The following is a 21,921-nucleotide window of genomic DNA, read 5'->3' on the forward strand; positions in this document are numbered from 1 at the left end:
CTTTTCAGGGAACCATAACAGAACCTTAAGGTTACATTACCTGAAGGTTCCTGTTTTCTGGAATATTTTGGCATTACACATGTATCTTTATAGTAATTGTTATTTCCCTAGTTTTTATTCAAATTGTAGTCAATTCATGTAAATGAAATGATAGTTAATGTAAACTTATAGTCTTGACATTCTATCATATATTATGTATTTATTACCTTCATATTTTAATTATTATTAACAAAAAAAGTGTCATTTCCGTGATATAAAAGAAATGTTTGATTATTTTTTACGGTGGATAATAAATATGACACTGATTTAGACGATAAAATCAAGTGTAATCTCTTAAGACTGTGTTTATTAAGCTGTGGAGGTGAACAGGAGTGCAGTACTGCCGTCCCCTCACGGTGATTGACAGCTCCTCAGCCCTGCCTGCATCGCTCTACCCGGCCTCCGCCATCTTGCCTCTCCCTGCCTGCCAGAAGCCGAGTGCGGAAGTGGAAACGGCACTGTGCGGGCTCGGGGTTCCGCCTGTGGACGGCTTGCCATATCCTCCAGCCGACACAGCCTGCTATCCATCCTATTTAACAGTTTCTAAAGCACCAGAAACCCGGAGGAGCGATGGCTGGACGGTTACCGGCGTGTGTTGTCGACTGCGGCACCGGGTGAGTTGTTCAAACCGGACCGCTGTGCAGACAAGGGGCTCGGGTGTCACCGAGAGGCTGAGCACGGTTACGGCACTGTCAGTGTCAGCAGCGGCAGCAGCAACTGGGTGTGTTTGTCCGTCTCCGTGTATATGCACTCAGCTAGCCAGTGAGCTAGTATGCTAACATACAGCTAACTGAGAGATATTACTATCTCATATTACGGTTGCGTTCCGAGATAAACCGGGTCAGGTCGTCTGAGTTGCTCTGGTGCACACGGTCGCTGCTTATTTTTGTTGTTCGTTTTCCTGATCGTTAGCTACTTTCATCATTTGCGAGGTTTCATCACTAGCTGGAGTCTGTTTTCCTACAGAAGGATTTCATTACAACTCAGCTAGTGTTTGCTGTTGCCAGACTGAAACCTGAGTGAGGAAGGTTTCCCCCACCGCTGGTTTCATTCATTTGGAGTTATCAAGCTGTTATTGCTGCTGCAACCAAATGTTCTATGAGTATTGACCTGATTTGCCACTCTGATGCCTTTGTCAGGAAAGTGGCCGTGGTATTAGCTAGTGCAATTCATACATGGTTTTGCTCAGTAATGTAGATTTGAGCAGGCGCAGTGCTACTTCCTATACAGCCTACACTTCCTCATTCACGCTTTTTAGTCCATATATGGTCGTTTCTCGGCATCCGAGCATATTTTTTTAACTTCTCTCATTTCTTCTCGTTATGAGGCTACTGATGTTCTTCATACTCAATATTTTAGTGGTATATTTCAAAGCTTACAGTCGCCATGGCATCATATGTTGTTTTCTAGGGCAGAGAAGATAACACCTTTGCTCATCCTGCAGCACTGTTTGTATTGATCGGGTGTGCTGTACATGGCTTCTTTCTTATTTTACTAGAGTAAAGTAAGAGGTAGAGTTTCACTTCTCATTGTTCGCCCTTTCTAAATAAAGGACCAACCTAAGTATGACATTGAGGTACTGCTATTGGACTTTATTGCTGTGTTCACATCATTTTTTTAATCCCTCCTTGGTTAAGTATCTTTTAACAATGTAGACATTTAGGTTTGATCAAATAACAATACTGAGCGTGACAGGAATGTCAAGTTAATTTTGGGGGCTAGAAGTGGTTTGCATTGCTTGCATGTAGAGGCTTGAACTCCTCGCATTGCATACCTCCCTACTCCCCCCCTCCCTCCAGGCTGTTCACCAGTCTGCTGCCTCTGATCTGCACTGGGACAGCAAAAGAAAGTGCAGCTGAGAAGTGGGTTAGCCTGTGCTAATTTCTTCTCACCAAGCAGATGGCTTCTACTTTTCTAGGCAAGACATATGTTCCAGTGTCTGTGACTACAAGAATGACTTTTTTTTATCTGCACAAATAACATTTGCTCACACTGGTACAGTTTAGGTTCTTATTTGGTTTATAGTTAGGCTTTTTGTAAGTGGAAACTTTGACAAAAGTTGGATTTGCAGCTGAGCCAGCTATCTGCAGATTTTGGAAAGCACTGAGGGAGTTCAACAGCTGTCCCTGAGTCATGTTCACGATGTCCAAATAGTGACAACTTCACTTCCTTCTACTCATCAGCCTTCTAAGTGCCTTGGTTGCTATTCTTAGATTAGACTAGACCAGCGCATGAAAGAAGCGCTGGGTATATCTTTGTATAGGTTTGATTAGGTTGCCTTTAGTGCACAGCTATCGTTGCACCAAGGTGCCTATAGCAGGAAAAAATGTCACATCCAGCTTGGTGCAGTCAGAGGGTTAGATGGAGTAATTTATCATTTGTATTTAGCAAACCAAATTTCAGCTAACATACAGCTGATATCAGTCAACCTCCAACCGGTTTAAGTGACCTACATAACCAACAGCGGCCTTTCTGTTCTGTCCATCTCTAATTTTTTTTTTTGCTCTAATTTGCCAAAAATTGTATCAGGAGTTCAGCTTTTTGTGCTCAGCTTCAGCTGTCATGTGTGATGATGTCCACTGTCAGACGTGTGGTGTGTTTTACGCTTGTCAAGGCAGGGTGGAGTAGACAAGCCGGGACTGTTCTGTGGTATGAAGGTGTTCAGAATACTGCTGCTGCATTCTGTTGCTGTCAGCCCATGCTGTTGTTACTGGAAAGAAATTTTTATCGTCAGTTCATTATTTTTAAAGGATTGTGATTACTGCAAGTTGAATATTCATGCAGCTTTTAGCTTTGTTTTGGTCCTCATCATCTGAGAAACTATTGTTTTGTTTTGTTTTTAGCTGTTCAATACTTAATATTCGATAGTCGATTGGTTAGTGGCCAGCTTTGACTTTGTAACACTGGTCAGGTGGTGTGCAGAGGATTTATCAGTTCAACACTGAACATGGTTAGCTGTTTGCAAGGGTGATCGTGCAGTTGACTAAAGTGGGAAAAGTGAACCAATAACAGTGTTATTATGAGTATCAGAAGGACATATTCAATGTTCAAGTCCAGTTAATAAGTTTGGCTTTCTAGTTTGTATCTTGTCTTTATTTATAAACTTGTGTTTTTATTTATTTTAATGACTCCTATGTCAAACATTTGTTTTTTTTAAGTATTTGAATTTAGTCTTTTGTTTTATCTGAAGCAACTTGCACTGTTCTATTTTACAGTGCTTGTCAAATAGGTGTAGTTGCTAGATTAGATTGTACTGTAATACTGTGTTTGTGCACCATTGTGTTTTCAGATCTTGACAAACCAACAGTTGCTAAGGTGAAGCTGAGAAAAAAAATAGCAATGTGCAGCCAGTGTTGCCTGCCAGTCAGTGTCACATAATGTCACTGAAGGGTGAGTTTACTTTACGCAAACAAACTAGACCGAAATCAGATTGGAAGCAAAATCTCTCTCGCTGAGAATCGGAATTTCCTTTTGTCTTCTGACTACACAGACACACATGCAACACACAGGCTTTTTTGAGCTGTTGATTCTTTTTTCTTCTGTTACAATCAATAAATAATTAGGAACTTACTTTTATCATTAGTAAATGTGTGACAGTTGGAAAAAAAAAATTTTCCCCCTGATGTTATGTGGTCACAACAAGTTGTAGTTTTGGTGTTTGCCCTTAAGTAGTAGTATGTATATTTCTTAGTATTTGTACTTTCTGTGTAAATTCATTCTACACAAATGTCTGTTGCTGCTCATATGTATTAAAAGCACACATTTGGAAGATGCAATCCAGGGAGAAGAAACTTTCCATTGAAATTCAAAAGCCTCAGTTAACTTGTTTGTGTAAATTTTAAAAGCAAGATCTTATTTGTGCTCCCTGCCTACCTTTTCTAAATGAACAACAAGCCATGACCGTGTGTTGAGGACAGTTGGTCTGTCATAATATTTCCAAATTATGTCTTTTAAATACCGCTGATGTGGTCATTCCTGCTACTTTTTTGTACAATTCAAAGGAGCCACTGTTATGACCAGGATGTGGTCTATTATGCCCACAGTGCTTTGGCATTCGTCAGCAGTATCCTCTATCAGTCCCTTGGCCTGTGTGTGCAGGAAATATAGACTCCTGTCTGGGTCTACTCCATTCAGGACTACATCTGGTTAGCATGTGCCCTGCCAAGCACCACTCATACCGAGAAGAGACGGCTGTAAAGTCCTTGATGTTAAGGCTGAAGGTATGCTTCCAGTGTCTAAACTGACTTGGATTTGAACAAAGACATGGGAATGTTGCTTATTGGTCCCAGACCTGATGATTTTTTTTAGAAACATAAGTATTTTTTAAATTAGTACTCACTTCTCTCTTCTTGCTTGCTTGCTTTTTATACTATAGAGAAGTAGGTAATGCAGCATTTAGCATTCAGCCCTGAGGTCACAGTTACTTTGTGTTTGCAATGTTCAATTTATACATACTGCCCTTATTTCCCCCCCTTGACAGATATGAATAGTTCACTCAGTTTACCAATGCTACATGAATGGCTCTTTCTATGGACTCCCATTAGCAACACTGCTGCTGCTGCTTTTGGCATCCAACCAGTGAGCCAAAGGACAGTGACGGCATTGATCAAAACGATAGCACACACTGTTAATTAAAATTCAACAAGGATTTAGACTTCCTAAAGCAATAAGCCATTTCTGTAAAGTGTTATCAAGTTTCAGTTTAAATAACACAACTTATATTAAAAGGAGGTGGGAGGTTGAAACTCGCACTGCTATACCAGATGAAGTATGGGAACAAATCTGTTCGGAGGCACATTTGGTGACTGGTTCGAATATATGGAGGGAGTACAAATGGAAAGTTATCAGTAGGTTTTTCAGGACCCCTGAAATTACGGCCAAATATAATCTTGGAAATCCCGACACCTGCTGGCGAGGCTGTGGTACTGAGAAGGGCACTCATACCCACATATTCTGGACATGTCCAAATCTAAAATTGTTTTGGGACAATATTCTTACCGCCATCGGCAAGGTTTTTGAGCGGACATTCACTAAGGAGCCTCATCTTGCAATCCTGGGTGTAATGCCAAAGGACTTTAATGGAAACAGTAGGAAATATCTTCTGCGAATACTGCTGACTGCTGCTTTGAAGTGCATCACTATTATGTGGTTGAAAGTGGACCCACCCACCTATTCAATGTGGCTTGACAAAGTTAAAGAAATTTATAGGATGGAGGAAATTACCTTCTCATTGAGAGTACAACGAGACCTGTTTATTAAGAGATGGAGCCCTGTAAATGCTCTGTTATTTCAGGAGTGAATGTATATGAATGTATGTGTATATATATATATATATATATATATATATATATTTTCTCTCTCTCTCTGTTTGTTTCCATGTAACTTGGATAATTATATGGATGTCCCTGTATGAGAATTTGCAATGTTAAATCAAAATAAAAATTAAGTTTAAAAAAAAAACGATAGCACACATATCACCAAAAATAAACTAAACTCTTTCTCCTACAAATGCTGTGCCACCAGCATGGCCGGTGTTGTTTTTTTTGTTTGTTTTCTTTATATATATGTTGCTTGCTTCCCAATAGTGAAACATGATTAATTTCTCTTGCAGTTATACCAAACTGGGGTATGCAGGAAACACAGAGCCACAGTTCATCGTTCCATCATGTGAGTATTTTGCTGTGCATTGAATTCCCATCACAACAGCCCAGCTGACCAGTAACAATAACAGCAACCATGATGCTTCTTTGATACAACAAACATGTTTTCCTGTTTAGATAGCTTCATTTATTTGTTGTAATTATATACATGAAGCTCCAAAAGGACGTTTGAATTCTTCATACTAACCTGGGATCTTTTCTACCACAATTTTTGTGGTTCAGAATCTAAAGGGTTTCTTTCTTACCCAGTTTTACATTTTCATGTGATATACAAAACAGTCATGAAATGTTAAATATCAGTCAGCCTTTCTAAATTACTTACCCAGTTAAGCTCTCTACATTGTATCCTCTCTGGGGCTCTCAATTAAATTCTCTATTTTCTTGTAAGGTATCGCCATCAAAGAGTCAGCCAAGGTTGGAGACCAGGCCCAGCGGAGGATGATGAAGGGGGTGGATGACTTGGATTTCTACATCGGAGATGAAGCAGTAGACAAACCCACATATTCCACGAAGGTACGTGACCCTGACAGCTGAATTCACCCACAGATCAACTGGCAAAGCAATTACTGTTCTTCAGTCTCTAAAGAAAGTAAAACATTTAAATACTGACATCATTGTGCAGGTAATGTGTTGAAGGATTTACAAACTCGGCTCAGTAAAGGTGAGCCTGTTAACTCTTTAAGTGTAGTAAACTCACTTTGCATCCAAATCCACATCCTGTCTTCTTACCGTAATTTCTGGACTGTGGACCGCACTTGAGTAAAAGCCGCACCCACTAAATTTATAAAGAAAAAGACTTTTGTACATATATAGGCCATAGGCCGCATTCATCTATATGCTGCAGGGGTCAACATTGTAACATGAGATTTTAGCACAAAAAGATTTTTTAAACTTTTAATTAAATAAATGCTTTTTTCCGAACAGTTCCTGTAACACGGCAGTAACATGCACTGAGTCAGTTCTTCACGCTGCCCCTCCAACGCCTCACCATCGATCCATTGATGTCAAGCTTACATGAAGCAGCTCTATTTCCTTCTTTGACAGGCAGATCAATTGCCTTTAACTTAAAAGCTGCATCACATGCACTTCTTCATGGTGTTTTCCATGAGGAGGGTGTGTGCATGAAGCGCAAAATGACCGATCTGAGGAATTTAGTGTGAGTGCGTTTGATTTAATTTGAACAGTTTCATTGGTCCACTGTGACCTGTTTGGTAATTTCATTTTGATGTGACGAGGCTAAACAAATTGACGGCATGAAGCTCGATCGTAAAAATCTAAACATTAGCCACATTGGTGTATAAGCCGCAGGGTTCGAAGCGTGAGAAAAAAGTAGCGACTTAAAGTCAGGAAAGTACGGTAGTTGAATTGCTCTTGAAGTTCTTTATGCAGGAAGTTGTAGCGCAAATCAAATGCAACTTGTTGACTTTTCCAGCAATGTTAGTTGCTTTTGTGTGTGAAATTCAGGCTGTGTTCTGCTATCCCTACTACCTTACTATATAGTACATGAGTAAAAAAATTCTATCCCATTACATAGTATGCAAAAATACAAGGATGTCCTACTACATCTGGTTGGATTTTGAAGTATGCTATACAGCCTGCTTTTCAGTGTTGTCACATTCACTGTGATGATACTCACAAGAGTAAATGAGCTTGAGCTGCTGGGAATGCACAGTCAGTCTTGTTTCATAATGTACACATGTGGACAAAATTGTTGGTACCCCTCTAGGTAAAATTGCCTTTAACAGTTTTTTGTGTGGGGATAGGGGTGGGAGAGGCTAAACATTTGCCTGGTTTGCCACCTCTGCAAGTTGGCTTTTATGTATATAATACACACAGGAGCTAAATAAATACCTAAATAATACAATGACCATTAATTCAGTAACACATACGTAAAACTAACGTGGTTAGTTACGTAGTTTTCGTGGTTCTGATTGTTGTCAGATTCCAGACAATCTCTAGATCATTTCACAGTCACTACCAGGATTTTATGGTGAGATACATCTAAAAACACAATTTCACATCCTGAAATAGTTTGTCCTTCATGGAAAGGTTAACAAAAAAACATCTGCAAGTATTGTCATATGAACATGAAAGATCTGTATACCTTATACTGTTCATTAAAAAAAAAAAACAAGACACAGTTACAGGCCGTATGGTAACCAAGAAAAGAGCCTAAAAGTAAAGGTAGTGAAATTACCCTAAAATAACCTGTGGATCATAGGGCTAAAGGGCATTTTTCGTCTATTTTCCTCTCATCCAAGTAAGAATTTATTTATTTAATGTTATCCAAGGTTAAACAGTAACATCAAACTCTGTATTTACGTTTGGACTACATAATGTATGCAATATATTACAATGTTCAAATAACCCATTTGTGATCTCCAGAGGTTAAACACGACATATTTAGTTTATTTTACTTTGTTGGAACTATAGGGAGAATTGAGCTTCTTACATCCACAACTATATAGTGTGACTTGGTAGTTAGATGGGATTGACAAGACTTGGTACAAGATGACCTAAATTCAGTATATGTTCTGTGACATGGCTGACAGAGTTTGATTTCAGATGCTGTTGTTCCTGGCTATCTGGAACTCCATGCATATTACTAAAAAAAGATATGTCTCAGAGCAAAAAAGCTTTTTTTTAAACTGTAGTCTATTTCATATCGGTGTCCCGGTAAGCCAGTTCATCAGTGTGCAAAACACCTGATCTGTGTCCCAGTTTTGCGCACTAACAGCTCTTTTTCACGACAGGAGATTACTAACCCATACCTGAACTAAACATGTTAACAATAAGAAACAATGAAAAGCTAGTTTTGGACAGATGGAAAATGAAAGAATTTGTCTCGCTGTCAACCCTTCAAGTATTATAAAATAGCCACCAATTTTGCCTTGCAACTTGTCAAAAGGTTCAGGTTATAAGGAACAGGTCATTACAGGTTATTCTGTTCCTACAGTGGAAATGACCTGTAGTTTTGGAGTGGAGTGTTCACATTGGAACTAAACTTAGTGTGCTGTTGATGGACACTATTCTCCAGCAATGTTGTGGAATCGTCTAAAATCATTAAAAGCCATTGTGAAATGGTATGAAACAGTTCCACCACACACCTCAGAAAACAAAGAACAGTTACATTTCAATCAATGCATTTCTTTGGTCTGTACGTTAATTGGAAGTGACATTGTAAAGCTGCAGTTTCACTGACGTCCAGTGACACATTTATTGTGTAATTTGCTGTCAGTCTTTTTTTCTGAAAACTTGTATGCTAACTGCAAAAACCCAACATTAAAACATCCTTTCCCATGCAGTTAGAATGTCACATAGCACTATGGGCGCTGCATATGGCCCAGGAGAACCTAAATGGAGAGCAGTCATATTTATTGTTGTTCATAACACTTAATTTAAGGAATGAAACCAGACATGAACATCGACTGCCGCGTTTCATGTTAATATTCTCTGGATGTTGTTCTAAATCATTCACTGAACTACCTCCATGTTTCAGTGTTGTAAATGACGGCAGTCTGCTTTTAGGGCTGAGCCAGGCATAGCAACTGCATGCTGTCATTAGACATTTTAGACATTGTTGTCACTGTATTGGTATTAGACACTATGATGATAATACTGTGAGAACTCCAAAAACTTTGAAACTAGAAAATGGCCTGTTTGACAACTCCTAGTCAGGGCTGCTTTCATATACTATATATTATCTACAGAATATGATCACTTTACTGCATTTGTCAATGTTGATTTTCTGTTAGTTTTTATCTTCATGCATTTATCCATCTGCCTTGGCATCACAGCTGCGTTATTCTAATTAGCTGAACTCTTCCATTAGTGGCCAATCCGTCATGGAATTGTGGAGGACTGGGACCTAATGGAGCGCTTCATGGAGCAGATCATCTTCAAGTACTTGAGGGCTGAGCCTGAGGACCACTACTTCCTCCTGGTGAGGGTCTTCCAAAACATGGACAATCCAAGACTAGGAGCATAACATTTATCCACAGATATCACCTTTTAGAAGCCAAATAACAAATACTTAAAATGCTATTTTCTGATTATGTTGTGTGTTAATTCTTTGGACTATTTCATATATTAAGATATTATTCTAATGATAATGTTCTGTTTTCCTGCTTTTAGTCAGATTTCTACTTTTTAAGTCTGAATGTGTTACAGAGTAAACGTACTGGTTCTTTTGTTTGCAGACAGAGCCTCCACTGAACACACCAGAAAACCGAGAGTACACTGCTGAGATCATGTTTGAGTCCTTCAATGTACCAGGGCTGTACATCGCTGTGCAGGTCAGACTCATGCTTGGATGTGTAGTTTGTCTTTAGATAAAAACTGTGTATTAAAGATAAATGTAGCCTCTGGTTCTGAAAATCAAAGACTTTAGCAGGGAGCAACTCCTTTGTTTGCAAAGAGAAGCCTGCTTGTATAGACGAAATGGTACTGTGTAGCCAGGTCTTTTGCTGCCTCTCTGTGTCAGCACTGGAGAATATACTGGCTAAAGCTTAGTGCCATTCTGCTCGCTTGTTTGTATTGATTTATTCATTTAACATTTAGCAATATGAGTCTTTGTTATAGAGCAGATTTAGAGAGACAGGAAAGGTAGAGAGAAGAGATGGGAAAATGACATGCAGCAAGACCTCGGGCCAAAATCGATCGATGGCCATAGTAGCCTGCTCAACCAGGTGAGCTGCTGGGGTGGCATTGTTTGTTTTCATTTAAACTAGTTCCACTAATCTTGGGTGGTGTTAGGTTCAGGGTACATTGGGGCTGCCAGTGCAGTGTAGTAATGGTGGAATTGTTCTGTTGGAGTATTTGCACACCAGGCCTCAGGACATCATCAAAATGGCAAATTCACTACAAGCACCAAGCACAAGTGCCTTGTTGTGTGATCCAAATTGCACAATGGCAAAACATATTTTCAGCATAATGGTTGCTGCTTGCATGTCGCTTTAGTTTCCCATACTGAAAATTTTAAAAGTGATAACATGCAGATTGTAGAATGGAAGGGGAAAGCTGTGTGAAATGTGCACCACAAATGACAGGCACTTCTATTATCGAAGTCTACATCTGATGAGTCAGAATAATGAGAAAATAATCCTACTTCTCACTTCATCTGCTATCTAAATGAAAGACTTCCTGATGAACTTGTTTGTCTCAAAAGCTAATTTCAAGATGTAGATTATGGTCTAATTTAGAGAAAAACGCACAATGAAGTAAGTTATAGTGCAGGTCTGCCTCGCGATTGACAGGAGATTACTGTCACTGTACATAGTGTCCTCAGGTTCTCCACTCAGATCAACACTCACTTGCTTTGTCCAGTTTCAAAGAAGCAAGATGGCACCAGCCATCTTCTAAACTTGTGTGGCTACGTCCGTCTTTTCTATACAGTCTAAGTGTGAGAAAGATACTGTACGTTCAGGAAATATCCTTTAGACTTTTAATTTTCCTAAGATGCGCTAAAAAGTCATTATTCAGTTCCTGTGTGCTGATCCATAATGTGACCATATGACTAGTTATTACAACAGCGAAGCCTAGTAATTCACACAGAGGTACTACAGAACAGCAGTTTCAAAGCATGAATATACTGCGCAGCATATACTTCATCAATATGTCTGACGTTTCCCTGTCTGTATGTGTGGCAGGCTGTGCTTGCTCTAGCAGCCTCCTGGACCTCCAGACAAGTGGGAGAGAGGACGCTGACAGGCACCGTGATCGACAGTGGAGACGGTGTTACCCATGTCATTCCTGTGGTGAGTTTCCCTTACCTGTCAAAAAGACGTGGTCCTTTCAATAATCACACTCTCAAGCACAAACTTACTGGTTGTTATATTACCAACATTTATATGTAAATGTAGAATATTTCTCACTGTGTATTCCCTTATGGCCATTTAGTAGTTGGGTGTATGATAATATCTGTTGCGTTGTGCTCTGTTTAAACATCTTTCAGCACATTTGTGCCAGTTTATTTTCATAGCAGCTTGTTATTTATACAGAAACCAGGTAGGAGTTTTTGTAAACATCCGTTCCTTAAGTGGTCTTGGACTTAAATTTTAGAGAGATGTGATAAATTTTTTTGTTTCACTCTGAATAACATTTCAGTTGATTCTTGTGTTCATTATGGTCATTTGTGGACTCTTGAACACAGATGGCTTACATTTAACAGTGTTTATGAGCAGCAATGTGTGCAATCCATTTGTTAAAAGGTGTTATTTTGAGGTTTTAAACTGTGTGCCCAACCTGCCGACTTGCTAAATAACTGAACAGTGTTGATGTGTAAAAGTAGACAAGACTGTTTCAGAGATTGGAAGGACTTACTCAGTTATTCAGAACGTGCTTGCGGAATACATTTAGAGGCTGGCAGACCGAATCAGCACGTCTGTGGCTACTGCTGAACATGCACAAAAAAATAAGTCAAACACAGCAGTGTTGTGGTGTGGAAGGCCTGGCAGTACACAGATCTGATGAAAACAAATCCAGCTTTAACAAGTGGAGATTCCATACCTCTTTGTATTTTCAGTGCATGTTATTCTGTTATGTTGTACCTTAGATGACACCCTCTCTTTCTTTCTCTCTCTATTTTTTCCTGGTCTCTCTCAGGCTGAAGGTTACGTAATCGGCAGCTGTATAAAGCACATCCCCATTGCAGGCCGAGACATTACCTACTTCACTCAGCAGCTCCTGAGGGAAAGGGAGGTGGGCATCCCACCGGAGCAGTCGCTGGAGACAGCCAAGGCAGTGAAGGTAGGTTTGCTGCAATTCCCACCAGCCACTTCCTCTGCTAAGAAAGCAGTTATTATAGTTATTCATTGTGTCACCGGTGGGATTAACACGTTGTTCTGTGCTGGTTCTAAACGCAGACAACCTTGGCATGGATTCTTTTGTTTCAGCATGGAAAAAATATGTGTGTACATGTTATTATAAACAATTCCTAAACTGTTAAGCCCTTTTCAGACTTGAACTCCTTTTCTATTAATCTGACACCACCTGAATGTGTCGGCTTCATGTCTGAATGAACACCCAGCCCACTTTTCTATTAAAGTCGCAAAATCATAAAGCACCTTTCTCATTCTCTGTGCCCTCCAATTTCACATCTAAACTGCAACGTCCAGTGAGATAAACTTATCTGTGATGTTTGTAATGCGATGTCAAATTAACCAGACACACCAATAATGAATGTAATCCAGGCTTTGACATGTTACAGTAGCTGAACTTTAGTTTGTTGATAAGTTACTTTTTGTTTAGAGTCTTTTCCATTAACGTATTCTGACATGAATGACAAATATTGCGTGCACACTATGGCTCTCTCCGTCACTGTTGTAGGTATCCCTGACTGAAGATATGAGCACGATTAGCATAAAAGTAACCTACATATGTCCGAATGACAGAATGCCGCAGATTTAAAACGCGGTGAAACCAGTCGTGTCATGAAATGTGTGTTCATTTATAAACTGATTTTTGTACTTTACAACAGATGGATTTGCCAGGACAGTGATGTCACATGAATTAATTATTTTATCAAAGACTTTATGGACAGTCGACTTGCATATACTATAAGTAACGATATATGTATATAGCCTAAAATGACATGGTATTGAAATGATTTTGGTACAGTCTATAACACTTTGCAGCTTTTCAAATATGTGCACAGATTTGGAGCTTGGTAAATAAGCTACTTGCTAAACACTAGTAATAGGAGTCACTTTTCATTCTTTGCAGTAAGAATGCTTCTGTCAGAAAAGATGCATAGGACTCCAGCTTCATTTGCCACGGTGACAGCACAAGACTCTATTCTTCAGTTTGAAAAATGAGATAGCAAAGTGGAATTTCACCGTGTTCTACAGGACAACACCAGATGGCACTCTCGGTCTGCCTGTTACTTGCTGCCTGTGTCCTCCAATAACTCAATACTTTTTAGTTTCTGATAATGATTGATTTCTCAAACTGAGGTCAAATCAAGCTTGAGATGGTTGCATACAAGTTCCTTTTTGACAGCTGAATTAGTGTCACCAAAAGTGTCCAAACAATATTTTTTTAAGCCAGTTTGCAACCCTCCAGGTCATAATTTGATGTCACTTTATGTTAATTGCATTATCTGTTGTTACTACCCCTGTCAGTCACAGCATTTTATTGATTCACCTCAATTCTCCACATTTCCCTCATGTTTATTCAATAGCTTGTTATCCAGGACTTTGTTCTTGATGTCAAGGACCATTCTTCATTACCCCAGCACAAGCAAACAAGAAACAATGTGAATTGAAATAATTAGCGCTAGCATTGAGGTGATGCTTGTTGTGCACACGGCCAATCATGTCTGGAAATGTTAATTCCACTGCTGTCTGGCTAGCAGCAGAAACCACATTCCCTTCAAATCAAAATAATGACATCTTCTCTGAATACAGTAGACTGTAATGTGCTGTCCTGATTGTTCTTCCGTTACACAATGAAAATAAAACTGTGACAAATAGAGGTGGAATGATTTAGGTGGTAATTTCAAATTGTAGTAGCCCTGTTGCTTGTTTACAATCTGCTATACGAAAACTTACACAACGTTGCTGATCTGCCCATCAGGAGCGGTTTAGCTACGTGTGCCCAGATCTAGTCAAAGAGTTCAACAAGTATGACACAGATGGCTCCAAGTGGATCAAGCAGTACACCGGCATCAATGCCATCAGCAAGAAGGAGTTCACCATCGATGTGGGCTACGAGCGCTTCCTGGGGCCTGAGATTTTCTTCCACCCAGAGGTTTGTCTGCGGAGCAACTCAAAGCAGGAAACACAATGCTGTTAATATTACAGATAACTGAAACCAACAAACCCAGCTTTGTCAGAGCATTGCACATATTGCTGACTTCATTAGATATCAGTTACATTGGAGTTGCATCACAAGGCCGCCCACAAAACCTCACAACACCACCAAAATTACCACACATGAAAAATCCACTGCCTTGCCTTTGTGCACAAAATAAAACATGGAGATGGTGGACAGAGAAATGTGGGACAAGAAGGACTGTCTGTCGGTTTTATTTTTACACAAATGTGATGTTAATTTTTCAAATCTAGGCTGTAAGGTTGTACTTCGCTGTAAGTCCCTTTCTTTATCATTTATGAGGAACACAGACTTTTATTAGATTGTTTTAAATAATAAATTTAAAAAGATTGAAACACTTCGAATAATATGAAATCTAGTCTTTGTAGATGAATTGTTGACATACGCTGTCCATGAATATGCACATAAAATTCCTTTGTGTTTGCTTACGACTATTTCAGAATTTCTTGTGAACTTGGAATTACATGTTTGTATGCTGCTTATAAATGTGAATAGTGGGACTTGGAATGAAGTTTTATCTCCATTAGAAACCTCTCCATGGTCCAAACTTGCTGCATCAATCACATGGCTACTCTGTTTGTTGTGCTCTATCTCTGAAGATAGACAAACATTCAGGCTACTTAACTGCACATCACTCTGGCATATTTTGGTGTACAGTAGGTATAGTGGCTAAATGTCTACCAACAACAATAAAATCAAAAAGCCACTGAAGGCACCGGATAGCGAATCTTACTCGGAGAGTTAAAGTGCGTGCAGGTACTGAGTCCATTGTCCAGCCAGAAAAAGTGCATTTTAAGGCAGGTTTTATTTTCAGTTCTAAAACGATGGTACAAACGATGTTCAAACTTGGCCTGCTGCTGCCTAACTCCCAGGTAAAAAACCGTGTGTCCTCCCGGTGCGTTCTGTCACTGAGTGAGTGCCCATTGATTAAATAGCTACACCTGTGTGCCCAAATCACCCATGACCTTCAAAATAAGAGTATATAACTATAACCCAATATAACTCATACTAAATAAAGTATTCTAAACAAAATAACATAACAAATAAACATTATACAAAATAAACTACTGAATAGCTTCCACAGTAGGTACATTCAGTATCTTTGTTACATGCACAGCACAGGATGACATGTCTTTGTTTCTTCACCATCACAGTTTGCCAACCCTGACTTTACTCAGCCCATCTCTGAGGTGGTGGATGAAGTCATTCAGAACTGCCCTATTGATGTCCGGCGTCCTCTCTATAAGGTAAGCTGGCTTGCAATACTCTTGCATCACGTCTTCTTAGAGGACTGTTTTTCTCTTTCTATGAATCTATGTTCTGATTGAGCCATCGTAGGACATTAAAGACAATGTTTAAAGACTTGAAAGATTGTTTACCGCTCAAAAAGACTGGCTTTGACTATACTGTGAGTTATTAGGCAGCCAGTTCATGACTTTGCCTAATAGACAAACTGCTGTTGTGAAAAACAGTGCACTTATTTTTCTTAGTTTGAGCAAATGAGCTTGGTTACAGACAATGGATGTTTTTAAAACTTTTGACTGATTAGAAAAGTCATGCCTTGGTGTTGTCGTTCTTCATGGACTGCAATAGTTAGATTTATAGATCATTGTGTTTATTGAGGGATATTTCTAGGGCAGCAGCTATCGATTATTTTAGTAAACGAGTATTCCATCGGTTATTCTGGTGATTTTTTGAGTGCTTGGATTCCACGCTTGGCATGTACGTTACAGCATCAAAAGTGGAAGTGAACGCGCTGTGCAGCAGAAATAACCGTCCTAGCGGGAACACGGACAGACATCTGTGGTGTATTGTACATATATAGCTTAGTGCAGGGGTGTTGTACATACATAGAATTGTACAGAGGTTTTTAACTAAAACTCAGAGCCATGGAAACCCACATGTGTTTAGTTGATGATGTAGAAATCACATCAATATGTTTTCATGTTGGTCTGTTTAGACTGCTGGTACTGCAGCTGATAGAACACAAACAAGAAAAGTCATTAGTTTATTAGTATTTATTACAGAGAATATCCAGTCAGTAACATTAGTTTCACTTTGATTTAGCCCCAAATTAAAGTGATTTCCTTCTTTATGAGACAGTGTCACATCTACATGCAGTTCAACACAATATCATGTTTAAATATGTGAAGTTTGATAGTTTTATTGTGCAGCTGTGTTAAACATAATCAGCTGCATTCATTGGTAAAATAAAAACATTATGCACGTTTAGCAGTTTTATACCAGCATTCCTGTCTAACATAATTTCCAGTAGCAGCTTTTTACCATCATGAACTTTTTTCTCATTGTTCTCCATTAAAACAACCTGTTTGCAATCATTTCATTTTGTGCAGAAAACGAGTCAAATGATGTGTTAAACACCCTTTTTTGTGTGACGAGTCTGAAACAGCAAGTCTGAATTAACAAAGAAAGTTGAAAGCCACCTTCATTCCTGTTAACTGAGGTTTTAGTTTTTGTTGAGCCGACTTACACAGAGAAAGTGTGACTATGTTGAACTGCCTTCGTAGTTCAGCCTCTGATCTGGTAAACCGACTCTGTAAACATCAGAAAAACTGGGCCAGTTAAAGTAGAAGTGTCCATCAAATATGAAATCAGATGAAATCAGGATCCGGACTCGTATCACGGTCCACCAGTTAGTGACCTGGGGTCTAGTATGTAGTTGATTAAACAAAGCCTCAGTTCATAGAATTTTGACTGGAGGAATAGTTTCAGCTCTAAATATTTCTCATCCCAGGGTTTTGCCCTATGGTAAGACGTACCATTTGCATATTACTGGTGTTAACAACTTCGTATTCTACAGCTCCGTAATCCCCATCACCTTTTTCTTCCACAGAACATTGTTCTGTCAGGAGGCTCCACCATGTTCAGGGACTTTGGGCGCCGTCTGCAGAGAGACTTAAAGAGGACGGTTGATGCCCGACTGAAGATGAGTGAGGAGCTGAGTGGAGGCAAGCTCAAGGTGAGAGGAGACATTAATTTATACGCAGCACGGATCGATATTGCTCAACAAAACACAATTACTATGTGAGCAGTTGCACTGAGAGAAAAGTCCTCTCCCTCTACTAATACTGTTGGTACAAAAACACACTGAATGCAGATCAACTAATTTCAATTGCAAATTCATGTATTAGAAATGTAATAAGGCCTTGAAATCCACAATCAAAATGTTTTAGCCTCAGGTAAAAGTCAGATTGTCTGTCTGACCTCCTCCTTAGCTGGTCAGGTCATGAAGGGGATACCTGTGATCCATCTTGATAAGATGATGTGCAGGTCTAAATCGACCTCAGTCATGAATGAAACAAATTGTGTAGCTAATGTTGCTACGACATTCAAAGATGTTTTAACATGTTTTTCTGTAGCCAGTAGTAGCTTTACCAAAATATTATGTACATCAGTGCAATTAAATTCATATATTTATAGATCCATGCATTTAAAGATAGATAATCATATGTTTAGAGACAGGCTGCACAGTTAGCACAGTCACCTCACAGCTAGAAGATCCTGGGATCTTTCTGTGTGGAGTTTGCATGTTCTCCTTGTTCTCCAGCTTCTTCGCACAGTCCAAAGACATGCTGAGGTTAACTGCTGATTCTAAATTGTCCATCAGTGTGAATGTGAGTGTGCTTGATTCGTCTATCTCTCCGAGTAGCCCTGTGATAGACTGGTGGCCTGTCCAGGGTAAACACTAAAGCCCCCCACGACCCTGCAGAGGGTAAAGCAGTGTGTAGATAATGGATAGATCCTCAGTATGTGTGCAAAACATAGATAGAACATCAAGTGCTCTGATTCATAGGAAATGTTAGACAGATATTAGGTTTTAAGATTTAAAATCTCATTTTTAAAAGCAATTAAAAACCATTTAATCCAGTTCCCTCTGCCTCATGTCGTCCCATTACTGCACCCGTCCCTCCCATACTTTTGTTCCCAAAGTGGCCCAGATGTAACTAATCCCCAGTTTTTTTCTGTGTGCTCCCTCCTCAGCCCAAACCAATCGATGTCCAGGTTATCACTCATCACATGCAGAGATATGCGGTGTGGTTTGGTGGATCAATGTTAGCATCAACCGTAAGTATTTCAAACATGCACTCACACTACTTCATCAACATCTACTGGTCATACCTTGTGACAGCAGGATGATATATGCGTTTATTTTCTCCAACATCATGCCTTCCTTCTTGTGGACCATGCAAGGACATGCAGTACTTCTAGAAAATCCTTATTTGTTGCACAATTTATTTTAATCCTGCTGAGTGGAAGTGAATCCTGTGGGTGGTTGTGACATTTCATTATCTCCCCCCGTCTTGATGAGTTTTTTCAGCGAGTGAGGCCGATAATTTCACCAGCAGGAAATATGACTAGGAGCATAGGTCTCTGACGGTTGATTCACGAAAGGCTAATTGATGTTAAAATCTAATAAAATTGTTCCCTAGATAAGATTAATTGCTCCTTTTATGTCCCAGGATTTGAGTTTAAGAAAGTTTCTTGCTCTGTATTTCTAGCTTCCACATTGTGTCCTGCATTGAGGGCTAGTTTATCAGCATCATCGTCTGACTAACGTAGTCCTGATTTAATTTAGTGAAATCACAGTATTGATGGTTTGAGCACATTGACTCCACCTCAGTTCCTGTACTCTGATGAGGTCTTTTGTCAGCGTGGAGTTGTTTGCTGCCTGCTGTGTAGAAGTGAGAAGGAGAGAAGTTGAGAGTATCAATAAACAAGTCCATGACTAAGCTGAGACAACAGGCACTCAACTGTTTTAACATTTGATAACTGAGTTTGTCTGTGCAGAATTAATGTTTTACATATCACAGACATCATTTTGACTAATTATAGTTACACTGTGACTATTCAGAATTGTTTTTGCAGATATCAGTAATGTAATTCTGACCATTCACAATGATCGCAAGAGATATCTGTAACTTGGTGCATTTTAAATTAATTATTTGTATTCAGAGTCAATTTTGGAAGAATTCAGATACTGCAGTGCTGTGTTTTATTCTCAATTACACAAAGGGTTTTCTATTTGTTACCTTCCAATTCTCACATCTCACAGGCTTCATCTCTGACGACAGCAGAGAATGATGGGTTTTGTAGTATTTTTTAGCTTTCTGTCAAAATATCAGACAATACACAACTTCACAGAAACACACTGAAAGTGGCACATTTTCCCTCACTGTAATATAATATAAAGTTCAGTGACAGACAGACAGACAGACAGACGCCGATCGTCACATAACTTTGCCACTTTCGTTGGCGGAGTAATAAACATGTAAATGTATGCAGCATTTAGAAATGTTGACGTGTTCTTTCTGTCTTTTATCCAGCCTGAGTTCTACCAGGTTTGCCACACCAAAAAGGACTACGAAGAGATCGGGCCGAGCATCTGTCGCCACAACCCTGTGTTTGGAGTCATGTCTTAACTTTTAGACCTTAAGAGTCTAACAGTTGCAGGGAGGAGGAGGGGCAGTGATGTTAGGCTGTGCTTTTCGATTACTCGTTCAGTTATGGATGTGTAGGGGAAAATGAGAAGGTGATCCAGAAAGAGATAATAAAAACAAAAAAAGAAAAGACACCAGGCCAAACACAGATGGGCTGGAGATTTTATTGTGAATGTTCCTTTTTTCCCTGTTTCTTTCTTTTCTGTTTTTTTTTTTTCTTTTCAATATGAGGGAAAACGGTTTGTAAGCCAAAACAGTTTTAATATTTCTGGATCTGTTTAGCAACATGAAGTGAGAGATGATGATGATGATGATGATGGCATAGGATGGTGACAGTAACATTGACAAAAAAATTTCCTGACACCAGAACATATTATTTATGTTTATAGAACATGGGTCCAGGCAAGATCCGATGACTCTCGCGATCAATGACCAGTTTAGAACATATTATTGTCTCCTTTTATTTTCAGCATTTTCTTTTCCGCTTCAAATGCACATGTCTGTGTATCACGGTAAGAGCTTGTTTATATTTCATACAAAAGTTTTTTATATGTAAAACTTGGGAAATCAGGGGTAAAAAATAAAAAAAGCATACCAGTAACAGCAAGAGACTGTTTTAATCCACGACGCAGCTTTGATACGCAGTATTTTGTTTCTTGAATTTGAGCAGGTGCTCTCCTATTATTCCCAATGTGTCATCGCTGTCTGCCCTTTAATTCTCTGTACATGAATTCACATCGGCTTTCACTTTAGACCATGTCAGGTTTCCACCTCTGATGCAGTGAAAGAAAAGAGAGAGGACTTACTGAGGTTATAAAAATGAAACTGAATAAGAATGACTGTCAGACCAGTATTGTTAGACTAGAATTTTTTTTATTAAATACCAAATTATTAAAAGAATGGGATTTGTGTATTTAATGCCTTGCAACATTCCAATAAAGGCTCAAATTTGTTTCTAAGCATCGGTGTCATCATGACTTCTTTCATTTCTGCTCAGTCAACTATTGTTTTATAAATCCCAATTTTTCCTAAGCAATAATGTCAAACGTGTCTTAAGTAATGTAATTAAACTGTATTTTTATTTGACCATCAGTCAAATTTGTGTAATGGGGCAATAAAATATAGATTTTTTTAAGTCGCCTGTAAATTTGATTTGATGTAAAGATTTTTTTTTTTTTTTTTACTCCTTTCTCACTACATACAGTATACATATGATTTTTCTATGATAATTGAATCTTGTGTACAACCAGTAATTGGAACAACCTCAGGATTTCTATTAACTTTGACATGCCATAGTTTCACTGGCTCTGTGATAGACTGGTGAGCTGGCAAGGGTGTCCCCTGCCTTCACCCCAATAGTCCATGAGCCAAGTAGGTCAAATTGGGTTCATCGGTACCACTTTGGGGGGCCAATTCTCATATGCATTTCTGCATGATAGACATGCACAAGTAGCAGCTTTGTGTGAGATATCCAAGGTACTTCAATACAATTTTCTAGCCTCTGATGTGGTATTGATTTTAATACTAACTACACTCATTCAGAATCATTTAGAACTATGATGAGCTTATTACTGGTATGCTGTGATACAAATAACTCAAAGAAATGTATTTTTCTACACATTTTAACTGAGAAATTGATATTAAAGCAGCATTTAACATTAATTTTTGTCATTATCCTTCTGGTAGATTGTAACACTCCGTCACTTCTGTAACACATCTTTAGTGTGACATAGAGCAGGGGCAAATGTGTCCCTTATAACCTTTAACATCCTGACCCCCTCTGTGGTTGTGCTTTCACTTTTTTTAGGTTTACACCGTTTGTAAATATATGTGTAATGAACAGTACCATTAATAAACAAGTATGTAGTCAGTGTTACATCTAAGTCAGCTGGGATAGACTCCAGCCCCCCACAACCCTACAGAGAGGTTTA

At 39.1% G+C, this 21,921-nt stretch overlaps 1 protein-coding gene across 1 annotated transcript; it reads left to right on the top strand.

Annotated features, from left to right (window-relative positions):
• Positions 1-435: 435 nt before the first annotated feature.
• actr3 (actin related protein 3) lies at positions 436-20,949 on the top strand. The gene is made up of 12 exons (XM_022217643.2): positions 436-653; positions 5,651-5,706; positions 6,088-6,212; positions 9,532-9,642; positions 9,899-9,994; positions 11,348-11,455; positions 12,303-12,446; positions 14,274-14,447; positions 15,686-15,778; positions 17,386-17,511; positions 18,534-18,617; positions 19,877-20,949. Exons 1-12 carry the CDS (start codon positions 610-612, stop codon positions 19,970-19,972), a joined length of 1,257 nt encoding a protein of 418 aa, XP_022073335.1. The 5' UTR covers positions 436-609; the 3' UTR covers positions 19,973-20,949.
• The last annotated feature ends 972 nt before the right edge of the window (positions 20,950-21,921 follow it).

Source organism: Acanthochromis polyacanthus, chromosome 14, assembly GCF_021347895.1.
Source record: "Acanthochromis polyacanthus isolate Apoly-LR-REF ecotype Palm Island chromosome 14, KAUST_Apoly_ChrSc, whole genome shotgun sequence".
Taxonomy (NCBI): domain Eukaryota; kingdom Metazoa; phylum Chordata; class Actinopteri; family Pomacentridae; genus Acanthochromis; species Acanthochromis polyacanthus.

Excerpts from the sequence above, each read along its gene's own strand:
- actr3 (XM_022217643.2), top strand. The coding sequence starts at position 610 with ATGGCTGGACGGTTACCGGCGTGTGTTGTCGACTGCGGCACCGG. Across the intron at positions 5,707-6,087 it reads ACAGTTCATCGTTCCATCAT|GTATCGCCATCAAAGAGTCA; the intron begins GTGAGTATTTTG and ends TTTTCTTGTAAG. Across the intron at positions 17,512-18,533 it reads TGAGTGGAGGCAAGCTCAAG|CCCAAACCAATCGATGTCCA; the intron begins GTGAGAGGAGAC and ends CTCCCTCCTCAG.